This window comes from Rattus rattus, chromosome 5, assembly GCF_011064425.1.
Source record: "Rattus rattus isolate New Zealand chromosome 5, Rrattus_CSIRO_v1, whole genome shotgun sequence".
In the NCBI taxonomy this organism is placed as follows: domain Eukaryota; kingdom Metazoa; phylum Chordata; class Mammalia; order Rodentia; family Muridae; genus Rattus; species Rattus rattus.
The window spans coordinates 131,267,213-131,279,743 of NC_046158.1; the positions used below are offsets into that span (position 1 = coordinate 131,267,213).

Consider the following 12,531-nt stretch of genomic DNA (forward strand, 5'->3'; position numbering starts at 1 on the left):
CCAATCAGCTGAGGACCTGCTTTCCTAACCTTTCAATCTCTCCCTGTCACCATTGTCAGTGTCCATCACTGACTATGGGAGGAGGGTAGACGCCAGCCTCAAGTGCCAACACCCAGGATGTCATCTGAGGGTCTGGAGCTGGAAAATGTCAGTGCCTCTCAGTCCCTTGGCACTGCTGTACTGCCCCAAAGAGCTAAGCAGCAGCAGCATGGGAGAGAAAGTGGGCTGTGAAAAGCCAGTGAGGACAGAGTACACACCACAGTCCCGTGGGCAGGAGCAGAAGGCTTCAGGGCCCAGAAGCATGACACACTGTTGGACTTTCAGGGACCTACGACCAAACCCCTGACTGGGCCAGCCAGAGCCCAGGACAGACTGCTGGGGTGGGAAGTCTCGACAGTTCAAAGCCTTCTTGTCTCTGTTTTTTCCCCTTTCTTTGTTTCAAATTCAGGGGTTTATTTTTCCCCTCTTCGTTTTATTTACTTTACATCCTGACCACAGTTTCTCCACCCTCCTCTCCTCCCAGTCCCTCCCCACCCCTCCCCTCTTCCTCCTCACCCAGCCACTCCTCCATTTGCCCTAATAAAAGAGCCAGCCTCAATGGCTGTCAACCAGCCATGGCATATCCAGCTGCGGTGAGACTATTGCCCGTGTTTAATGGGCTGTTCCGTTACTGGATCCGGTCGCCTCTTCGTGTGTATGTAGCTCTTTCCGTCAGAGATATGTCTTGCCAATATCTTCTCTCAGTCTGCCCTTTTCTTTTTCACTGCTCTCCACTAATAAAATTTAAAAAGCAGAATGGCGCTGAGGTGTGTTTATTGTATGGGGCAGCAGAACGGTAGCGCAGGCACCAAGATTAATAATAAATTAATTAATAAATGGGACCTCGAGATGCAGAGTGGGGCAGGGGACACCATCAATAGAGCAACTCAGAGAAGCTAAGTAAACAGGGAGGGTTCAAGCAGCCTACAGAAGAGGAAAATAGCTTCACGGACCCCACATCTACAGAGAGCTAATTTCCAAAACCTGTAAAGACCTCAAGAAACTAGACATCGGCAAACCAAGTAATCCAATCTAAAAATGGGAGATTCTAAACAGAGAATTCTCATAAGAGGAATCTTGAAGACTGAGAAACACTTAAAAAAAAAAAAAGGTTCAACATCCTTAGTCATCAAGAAAATGCAAGTCAAAACGACTCTGAGATTCCGTCTTATATCTGTCACAGTGGCTAAGATCAAAAACACAAGTGTCAGCTCAGGCTGGCAAAGGTGTGGAGCAAGGGGAGCACCCCTCTGTTGCTGTGGAAGTGCAAACTTGCACAGCCATTTTGGAAATCAGTATGGTGATTTCTCAGAAAACTGGAAATAGAGATACCTCAATACCACTCCTGGGCATGCTGCACCCTACTACAAGGACACCCGCTCAACTATACTCATAGCAGCTCTATTCATAATTGCCAGAAACTAAGAACAACCTAGACGTCCCTCAACTGAATGGACAAAGAAAATGTGGTTCATCGACACACTGGAGTATTACTCAGCTGTTAAAAATAATGACATCATGAAATTTGCAGGCAAATGGGTGGAACTAGAAAAAAAATCCCGAGTGAGGTAACCCAGACCCAGAAAGGCAAATATGGTATATATTCAGTTGTAAGTGGATATTAGCTTTAAAGTAAGGATAATTATGCTACAATCTGCAGACCCAGAGAAGCTAAGTAAGGAGGGTCCCAGGGGAGACGCATGGATCTCGTGGGGAGGGGAAAGAGAATGGGTTTTGTGGTTGGACTCAGGCAATTCGTGATGGGAACGGGAGGGATCAAATGGGAAGAGAGGATGGATGAGAGTGTAGGAGAGACAACTGGAACTGGAGGAGTGGGTGGGGCTGTCTCTGACTCTTTTGCCTGCTTTGGGGACCCTTTACCTCCCTCTGGGTTACCTCCTCCAACCTTGACGAGGGTATGTGTCTCGTCTTGTCGTAGTTTATGCCGTAGTTGCTTGATGTCCCTGGGAGGCACACTCTTTTCTGAAGGGAAACAGAAGAGGGGTGGGAAGGAGAGAAGGGAGGGGAAACTGTAGTAGGGTGTGATATCTAAGAGGAGATTAAATAAACAAATAGATTTTGAAAAATAAATTTTTAAAAAGTAAAATGACTAATGTTGGTGAAGTTCAACTCATAAATCTCTCATCTTGAGTCACATGTCCTGTGACACGACTTTAATGTCTGAGACCACACCTGACAGAAAGACCCCCTCCCTGCCAAAGCCCAACCCTTAGGACCTGTCTCTGCCAGCCAGGCCATAATATCGCCCGAAGGCTCCACAGCCAACAGAGCCACCAGCTGGGTTCAAAGAATGAACCTGTGGGCAATCTCTGTATTCAAACTGTGACATGTGATTTGATTTTGGTGGTTTAAGACAGCCTCTATGTAGCCCTGACTGTCCTGGGACTCGCTACGTAAACCACACCAGTCTTGTACTCACAGAGATCCATCGTCCTCTGCCTCCCGAGTGCTGGGATTAATCTATGAGGTTTTTTTAACCCTGTGATCCACTCTGGGATATCAAAGCCCTTGAATTTGTTACATTTTCCTATCCTGCTTGGAGGAGGAGGCGTTCAGCAGATAGCAACTAATCCCCACAAGCATAGGGAAACCCCTTCGGGTTCCATGACAGCTGGCCATCCACCGCACTGGAGTCTCTCAGTGCCTGCCCCTCTGATCTGTGCAGTGTGGGCATTGCCTGGAGAGAAGGCTGCACAGTGGTTGCACAGTCCACAAACCAAAGAGGAACAGAAACAAATGGACAAACGTGACAAACGAGCATGTGCCAAGTGCCTGGAGAGCCTCACAGACTCACCCTGTGATGACCCAAAGAGGTCCCCTCCCCTGGTGGCCATTTTAGTCAATGGATTTTGGTACGCTCCTTTCCCAGGCTACTTGAAGTACCACAAGGCCAATGCTTAAAATGACCAGGGTGGCCTCCCCCAGAGCCTTGTACAAAAGACTGCCATTGCTGTGGTTTTGGTCTCCCTCTGGTACTGTTCTCCTCCCTTCCTGGTTCTTCCAAGCTTCTGTGGTGGCCAGGCTCCAGGTTGCCTATCACTTGTAGCCCTGTTGCTCCATCTTTTAGTGAGATCTTCACAGAAAACCCTGCCTGTTGAAGGAGATCAGGTGACAGGCTAGGGAGAGAGTTGTTCTGCAGTCAGAGCGAAGGCTGTTCGGCCAGAGAAAGCTCTTCACACTCAGAGTTACCTGTCTGCACCTTCCAGAATGCTTAGCCAGACAAGCAAGTTTAGAATAGAACAATCAAGAAGAATGCTAGAAAGTAGAAAGGTGACTTGCCATGTCTGAGAGGTGACAGTGACAGGAACCATGGGGACTGAGTCCTCCCTGTGTGACTTCCACATGAATCCCTCATTCCATCCCAGCCACAGTTCGGGGCATACTTATATTCGCCAAGTTACAGAGACTGAGGCTCACGGCCTGTGGACTGGCTGGACGGAAGCACCTTAGCTCCTGCTTCCTCACAAGACACCCACAGTGGGTATCTTGAAGGACCAGTGTCCCCCTCTATGAGTCACTTGGACTCCATTGTTCAGGGTGACTGAGTGTCAGACTGAGGTGGGGTGACAGGAAGACTTACATGGCCATATGTCTTGTCCTCTAGCAGGCTAGCACAGCATCACTGTCAAGGTGGCCACAGGGTTCCCAGGAAGTGAAAAAGCAAACCTCAGGGCACACAGCCAAGCCAAACCTCCGCATGCCTCTGTTTGAAGGTGTCCCCCCCTCCCCCCATGGCCAAAGAAAGCCACAGGGCCACAGCTATTCTCAAGGATTGGCGAGGAGAGCCTACCTCCTTAACGGATGAGCTGAGGGCATGGGGGGAACGGAAGAGGAATGCGCTTCTGGACTTGCGGGGAGGTCTACCACAGAAATAACCCTCTGTCCAACATCAGGGGGCACTTAGAAAATTCCCACTGGAGGCTTGGAGGCAGAGGCCACCATAAACACAATTACAGAAGATTATGCTGGGGAGAGTAGCTCTTTGTGTGCTGTGGAAGTAGGAAGAACGAGGTAGAAAAGTGCGCAGGTCCTTGCCCAGGCACCACATTGTCACAAAGGCAAAACTGGACAATACCAGTGGCAGGTGAGCGATGACCCAGACTGGTGGGAAGTCGTCTGTACAGCCAGCCACATGCCAGCAGGGACGCCCTTCCCTCAGTCCCTTAGACACATGAACCCTGGTTCTGGGCCGAGAGGCTCTTGGAGCTGGGGGAGACGATACACACAAACTCACTAGGAGAAGCAAAGGTTCCTGAATGGAGCCAGCATCTGTCTCCAAGGCTGAAGGAACATGGGGTATAATTACAGGATGCTGCACCTCCCACAGGAGAGAAAATGACCCTAGGCCTGGGGCCAAGCCAGGATATGCAATCTAGACAAACCTGGGAACAGTGGGCAGAAGACTGCCCAGTCTGCCTTCAGAAAGTCCAGAAGTGTCTATATCCATGTGCTTATCTACAGGGGCCAAGGAGCTCTGTGAGGGGCTCTAGGCATGCCTGCTTTGCCCGGACTATTCCAAGTCCTTTCAGAGTTGAAGACAAATATACAAACCCTTGATCTAAGTGAGGGGTGTGTGCGTTACAGGGTGGTTTGTTCCAATGTTTTCCCAAAAGATATATCTGAAGTAAGTAAAATAAAATTTTAAAATGGTTTACAAACTAGTCCTCTGTGTGTGTGTGTGTGTGTGTGTGTGTGTGTGTGTGTGTGTGTGTGTGTGTTCCCCCTCGCGTGCATGCACATGCATACATGTGTTTTGGAAAATACCACTAAAAACCTGTGTGCATGTAGAAATGGCTGAGAGGGATGACCGTGAGGCCGACTGTGGACTCTGCCCCCGCTGGGGAGCTCTTCCCACCAGGGACATGCTGAGCTTGTTAAATGAAAATAAACAGAATCCAGAAGGGGCTGTTAGTTCTCTGGGTCACAGGCTCCTCCGGGCCTCTGCAGGGTCCCAGGTTCCAAAATAGATCTGTACCCCCACTGCCACCCACCCCGACCTGGCAGGCCTGGTCCTCCCCTCCTGGAGGAGAGCCAGAGGCAGGCTGGGGCTAAGCTCCTGGCCTGAGAAAGGACAGGCATGGCAGTGGCCCAGGCTACCCAGGGCCCACTGCTGTGGTCCTCGGGATCTCTGGCTTGGCAGGACCAAGGTAATGCTCAGGAGCTCAGGAGGGAGGCAGGTCAAGAGGATCTTCCCCAGAGCCCATGCATTGGCCACAAAAGCAACCGAGCCTGAGGCCAATCTGTTTGGGCTGCTGTTGGCACACTAGGTGACTTAGACAGAGCTGATGCAGTTTCCAGGCCAGTTTCTCTAGCATCATCTGTGGAAAGAATTCTACCTTCCATTGCACCTTCTGTGTCACAGGGGCTGAAGAACAATCAGGTGCAAAGAGAGGCTGGCTCCTTCTGACATCTACACAGTGACAGTTAGCCACCTGGAGTTCTCAGATGCTAGCATTTAAGTGGAGCTGACTCACCCCACTCTGTGGCGGCCGGCACACCACCCAGAGACGGTGAGGTGCCTTCTATCCTGTTCCCCGCTAAGGATTAGGTCCCTTCTGCTTGACCTTGGCTACCATGCTGAAGCCTTAGGCTTGAGGAACTTGTGTCTTTTGTGTCCCACCCTTCCTAGGATTGTGTGTCTTGGAACCCAAAGGGCTGTATCTCGGAGCCCAGGCCACTCAAAGACCCAAGAGTAGTGTAGTGCCGTGGGTTCTGCATCTCTGCGTTTGTGTTTGAGTGATGGCTACTGGAGGTAAGAAACATGTGACGTATTGTGGCCTTGGTGAAAGATTCTTGAAGGTACCATAGTGCTTGATGCATGAAACTTGGTCCCTGGCTTTCTGGGGACACTAACGGACCATCCTCCAGGGCTGCTATTGTCCCCAGAGCTTCCTGCCAGGGCCTTACCATACCTATCAGTGCTGTGGGAGATGCCCGGATAATGACCTCTGGGAAGTGGGTAGCACTGTGAGGCCAGGCTGGTGGCATTTCTCACTCACTACCCAGAGGATGAAGAGCAAGAATCTGGGGGAAGTGACTGGAAGATAAAGGGGGTTGGGGGCTGGGTGGTGGCCATCAGTGGTGCTCTAGATCGGTGACATTTGTCTTCTCTTTGCTCTAGATACTTAAGGAGACCAAATCGACAAGTATCTCATGTTTCACCTCACAACTGAGTCGAGGTCCTGAGAGCAGAAAGATACAAAGTTTTGGACCACTAAGTCCTGTGTTTGGTTTTTGGGTGATGGCCTCTCACTCCTGCACTAGATGTCAGTTCTCTGTGAGATATATGCAAGGCAAGGCCCAGGGCCTTACAGGCTCACTGAGGAGCCCCAGTGACTCACATGGATGGCTAAGTTGGGGTGGAGGTGGGCAGGTGGACAATGTCTTTGTGCCCCCCTTGGGTTTCCGAAAAGACTGCCAGGGTCTGAAGAGACCAGGACCTGTTCCACGGCTCCAGGCTTTTAGCATGCAGAACAGTGTGGCCAACCCATTCAGCTTCCAGCTATAGCGATTGGTCCAGGAACAGCTATGTACCCTGAGCTGGGATGTGTTCCCAAAACTAACAAGAAAGAGGTATTCATTTCTGAGGGCTGCTGAATTGATAGAAGGCAGTAGCAGTCATGGCGGGGATTGTCAGAGGGTGAAGCCAACAGAAGAAAATCACCCTAGCCGGTTGTGGTGGCGGACAACGGTAGGATTTGCTGAAGGAAAATCACCCTGGACGAGAAAAAAAGAAGCTCTACTACTATAAACATCTAGATCAGCATGTCTGAAACTAGAGCTTAGCTTCTCAGCTGTATTGCTCACCAATTTTTTGACAAACTGTTTGAGCAAATGTCAACATGCTAACTAGCAGAAATATATTCTCCACACTCTGACTCCATGCTAGGAAAGTCAAAGTACACCTAGGTGTTGGTCAGTTTTCTACCCTTGGAGGCAAGACACTTACAATGACTCCAATGGGACTCCCCGCCACCCCTCCCCTGAAGGAGAAAGGTGGCATCCAGGTTTCTGATTTGGGATGTTACTGAGCCAGCTCCTGCCCAGTGGTGGGGAATTGGTCACCCCATAAGCTCTTGTGTGTGTTCCTATGAACCAAATCCTTGGATCAGCATCAAGAAAGGCCACAGCCCGGGGGTGCTGAGCCTGGGTCTAAGGGCAGCCCTTATCAGTCAGGGGAGTGCTTTGATGAGGACACTGTGGCCTGGGCATCAGCACAGTTATTGAAGACGGAGGGATGGACTAAGTACCTTTCCTCCCAAGGAGAGGAGGATGCCCATGCGATGACTTTCAGGGACAGCTTTCTGCAGAAATGTCAGCCCTGAAGCTCAGGTGGCAGATCACACAGAGAACCCAGCCAGAGAGCAGACGGGCCCCACAGGGGTCTGTGAGTCACCAGTTTGTACTTCAAGCCAGAGGCTTACAGCACAGAGGTTGGGCCGGTGTGTGTGTGTGTGTGAAACATATTGCTGTTTGCCACTTTGGACACAGACAAACACATCTTCCCAGAGAGTGACGGGCAGTCCTCATTACAGTGACAGCAGAATGTTCTGGTCAACACAGGATGAGAAGTAGCAGAAACCATTGACTCTCAGTTCTGGAGTTCTTTCAGGAAGCCCAAAGCAAGGTGCTAGCTGGAAAGGCATCTGGTAACAATGTTCTGCACTTCAGTAATCCCAGATGTCACTCAATATCAACACACCTCTCTCCTCAGTACCGCCCCAAGGGCCAGACCCTGGCTTGCCACACCCTGCTGGGCCTCTTTTCCATGGCTATTAATCCTGTTAATGAGGCCCTCCCCTGCCCTAGCCATATATGATGCACAGTCTTGATCAGGTGCCAACTTATGAACCCTGGGGGCCAATAACCCTTAGGGTCTTGACTTAGCACATATTATGTATTGACTATAGGGATCCCATTTCTAACTTTAAGCATTATCAGGCAATGGTGACATTGCCCATTAGACAGAAATAGAATCATCGAGGTGATGTAACTTGGCCATGGCCACAGAGGGGAGAAGCTAGAATTACAGGCCGGACAGGCCAGTGGGCTCAAGGCATGCAAGTGGAACAGGAAAATATGTGCAAAGGCCAGGGGTAAAGCATGGCTGGCTGGATGTGGAGCCAGGGCAGAGACAGAGTGAGATCATGGCGCCCAGGCAAGCCCAGGCTCACAGCCCAGGTTCCAGCGCAGAATACAAGCCAAGCTCGTTGTACTTTCATTGAGAATTCTAAGACTTGATAGAGTGTTAAGCCCAGCTTGGTGGAAATACTTGAAATAACTTCTAAAGCCAACTGGCAAGCAAGAGATAGTGTTAGCATTCCTTCTAGGCTCTGCCCAGTAGTTACCTGACAACAGCCAGGTAGACCCGGCTTGCTATAAATGGGGCTGTTTGCCCTTCCTCACTCTCTCTGCCCCTTCTCTCTCTCTCTCTCTCTGACTCTCTTCTCTCCCTGACCCCTTTCTCTCTCTGTCCTCTTCCCCCTCCCCTCTTTCTCTCCACATGTTCCTGGCCAGCCTCTCCTCTCTTCTTCTCTCTTCTCCCTCTCTCTTTCTTTCTCTGTCTCTACTTCCCTTCCCATGCCCCTAAATAAACTCTAGTCTATACAATACCAACGGTATGGCTGGCACCTCAGGGGGAAGGGATACCTCAGCATGGGCCAGCGAGGCACCCTTCCCACCTCACCATACCTAGCACTACAAAACACATCCTGCTCTGTTTTATAAAACACAACGGATAGTCTGGCCTTCCTCTATCTTTCAAGAGCTGTGTGCTTCTGTATCCTTCAGTGACCTCAGGAGAAACCAGACCACCTGAAGCCACCAGGCTAGTGACATCTCTGAAGAGATCTAGGGAAGGTCAGCTGCTGACAGAGGAGGAGGAAGCCTTCAAGTAAAGTCAGACCAGCCATCATGGTTCAGTGGGGGAAGACGAGCAGACGGCTGCAAGGACCATCCACGCTCCTGACCTGAGAGATGATAACTGACCACTGTGCCCAAAGCCACCACGCACTGGGGTGACTGGTGGGTGCTCAGAGCAGGTGAGCAGCCGTGCTCTGGACAGAGAAGGCGGCATGTGCATATGTGCAAAGGCCCTGGGAGGAGGGCGGGGCTGAAGGCAGTGGTGCCAATGACCTGCCATCCCAACATGTCTACCGGAGATCCAACCCTTCCTTTGGTCTTGCGATGTTCCTCTTTAAAGCACAACCGCCTCCTCTTTGTGCTGAGAGCTGTTTGCATAGCCATGTGACTGCTTGACGAACCCTGTGCAGAAAGCAAAGCCTTGTTTCATTCATTCATTCACTCATTCATTTGTTCTCCCCACCATCAAAGGTGTCTCCAGTGCAGGGGGCTCTGGTAGACAGAAACTTTCCACTGCCACCTGGAGGCCACACCCCACGGCAGGTGTGAGGACCATTCCTGTATCGGCTGCAGACAGGACCTGGGAGGCCTGAGGGCCTTGCCCAAGGACAGGGGCAAGAAACAGAGAGCCCTGAAGAGTAATGGCCGCCAAGTCTTCTGTGCTCCCCCATCCCCACTGCCATCCAGTGCAAAGCCTTTCAGACTGTGTGTCTTTTGGCAAATAACTTAGCTGCTCTGGGCCAGGTTTGGTTTTCTCTGTAGGAAAATGGAGAGGAATCCTGCATGTCAGCCAATAACCATGACGATGGCTGCCCTTTAGTCTACACTCCTACGGGCACAGGGCATACACGGAGCTACACTCCTGCTCTGCGCTTCTGCTTCCTTGGCCTCCTCTGCGATCAAGGCAACCAAGGCAGAGCTGGGCTGCTGAGCTCTGGCACGCAGGCAGGTACCTTGAATGTTGTCCTCACTGCAGCTGTTTTCCCTACCAGAGCCTCCTGCCAGGGTCCTACCTGGTCCAGGGTTCAGTCCCAATGAACTCTTGTTCATCCATCCATCCATCCATCCATCCATCCATCCATCCATCCATCCATCCATCCATGAGGAGTTCAAAAAAGAAAGGAAACACACCACAAAGCTGGGCTGCCTGCACCCTGAGGCACAGACTCAAAGGCACCACACTAGAGGCAACTACCAGTCCCGCACCCCCCCCATAACCATGGCCCCAGAAACCAGGGGTCTTCTCAGGCTTTCAGTGCTGTATCTGAAGGAGGAAGAGACAGAAGCAAAAGGTGACACTGTGCCTCCCCAGCATGTCCCTGAACAACACGACCTGACTCACTTACTGTCATGTTCGGTGAAGTGGGCACTGGCATTTTCCTTATCTAAGAAGCTAAAGCGCAGGGGTTAACGGACTTGGTGAAAGCCACACAGCTGGTAAGCAGCAGCGCTGGGCTTTGAACAGGAGATTGAAAATTCCTCAAGTCCCAGAGCCAGGACTTCCACACATTCCTCAAGCAAGAGCTGAGTCTTGCCCTGCTCTGCAGCAGGAGTGTAAGATTTAGGGCCAGCCACATCTGATTCTAGGGGTTCTAGCCAGGATACTCCCCTGGCCCAAGACTTACCACCCAGAACAGGAAGTCCCGGGACAACCTACCCAGGAGATTTCTGATTCCTGGCGCCACCACGAAGCCAGAGCCACCACAAGGCAGAAGGCCCCCACCCCAGGCCCCAAGGGAGAAGGGAGGCCAGCAGCCAATTGTGCTGGGCACCCACAGGACTCTACTCCAGCCTCGGAAAGCTTTCTGTCTCCGGGCTGTTTCTGCAGCCTCGCCTTGCTCCCTCCTCCCCAGGCTGCTCCGGGGGTCACTGCTTGTGTTCCAAGCCTAACTTGGAATCAGAGGGGGGAAGGTGGAGGAGCTGAAACTTGAGAACCGGGCTTTGGGGGACAGGGGTAAGGGTGGAGAGAAGAGAAAGCTGGAGAGAGGGGAGGAAGAGCCTCAGATGCTTCCCACTCGGGAGGGAGCCGTGCATTAGCTGTGGTCCAGCATGTGCGTGTGCGAGCGCATGGGCAGCCTTGAGCCCGCCAGGGAGGACAGGCCCCACTGCACAATCAAAGTCTTAGAAACCGAAGGAAGAGGCAGGAAGGGACAGAGAGAGGACAGAGGTGCCTAGCGGGTGGGGGGAGCAGGAGGCGAGGCCTCAGAGGGGAAGCCAGCAGCTGTGGCTGCCCTGAGTATAAATAGCCCAGAGGAACTGGCCCTCAGGACTCACAGCAGTGAGGCTTTGCAGCCAGGTCTTCACAGGCCCCAGCTGCACAGCACATCTGGGCTGGCTGCGGGTAGTTACCTCCTCATCACCGCTTGGTCTCGGATGCTCCGCCCGCCAGCTATGCTACTAGATGGCCTCCTCCTGCTGGCCACCATGGCTGCAGCCCAGCACAGAGGGCCAGAAGCCAGTGGGCGCCGCCAGATTCACCGGGTCCAGCACGGCCAGTGCAGCTACACCTTTGTGCTGCCTGAGCCAGATATCTGCCAGCTGGCGCCGGTGGCACCTGAGGGTTTGGGGAGCTCCAATAGCCTCCAGAGGGACTTGCCTGCCGCAAGGCACCACCTAACAGACTGGCGAGCCCAGCGGGCTCAGCGGGCCCAGCGTGTGAGCCAGCTGGAGAAGATTCTAGAGAATAACACTCAGTGGCTGCTGAAGGTACAGCTGGGGTCGTGTGGCGCGCTAGAGGGTGGCTAGGGTGCTGCCCTATCGACAGGCAGAGCATTAGCCCAGAGGTGTTCATCTCAAGACAGAGGGGCTCAGGCTTGGTGTGGAATAGAGCCTCCGGGATGTGGGTCCAAAGAGGGCCCTGGATGAGGATGGCTGTGAGGCCTCATGTGAAGGCTGAGTACCATCTGCCCAGGCTTCTCTCAGAGGTCCATTCACTCATCTAAGAAGAATTCGCTGAGTGCTGACCATGAGTCAGGACCATTCTAACTGCCCGGGTATCCCCACAAGGACAGGACAGTACATTCCTATCTAATGGGCTGGGGAAAGGGCGTGAAAAAGTCATCTGCTCTGTGGGGCGGTGACACACGTGGAGGTGGGGCCAGGAGGAAGGTACAGGATGGCTTACCCAGGTCAGATCCTTGGAGCGTCTCTGAGGGAGCGAAGAGAGCAATGGGTACCTAGGGGGCAGGCATCCTAGCCGAAGAGAGGGTACAAGAGACAGCAGGTCAGTTGGCAGTAGGAAGGAACATGGGCATTTCTGCATGGATGAATGAACCACAAAGGCATGTGGGACTCTGGCTTCTGAGCGACTTGGCTACCACTGCCTCGTGAACAAGCAGAGACCGATGGATTTGGTTTAAGACGTTATGAGGTAGGATGGCCTCTGGTAGGCCAGACGTGTGGTCTCCATGGATTCGGCAAGCTCTATGAGGGTCTGGAGGCCTACGGGATGGGTGTCTGACTGACTCTGCTTTATTCTGGTGAATCACTGATAAACCTGAGGTAAGGTTTGCCGCTGCAGTGTGAGCCCAGTGCCAGGACCCGTGAGGGGCCTCTGGTCATCTTGCTCACTCTGCAAATGCTGAGCAACTGACGCCTCAGTGAGCACCG

At 52.2% G+C, this 12,531-nt stretch overlaps 1 protein-coding gene across 1 annotated transcript in view; it reads left to right on the plus strand.

Annotated features, from left to right (window-relative positions):
* The first annotated feature begins 11,198 nt into the window (after window positions 1-11,198).
* The window catches only part of Angpt4 (angiopoietin 4), a 32,791-nt gene continuing 31,458 nt past the window's right edge, over window positions 11,199-12,531 (plus strand). The window contains exon 1 of the mRNA XM_032902393.1: window positions 11,199-11,628. Within this exon, the coding sequence (XP_032758284.1) occupies window positions 11,296-11,628 (333 nt within the window). The 5' untranslated portion in view covers window positions 11,199-11,295. The remainder of the gene's footprint in view (window positions 11,629-12,531) is intronic.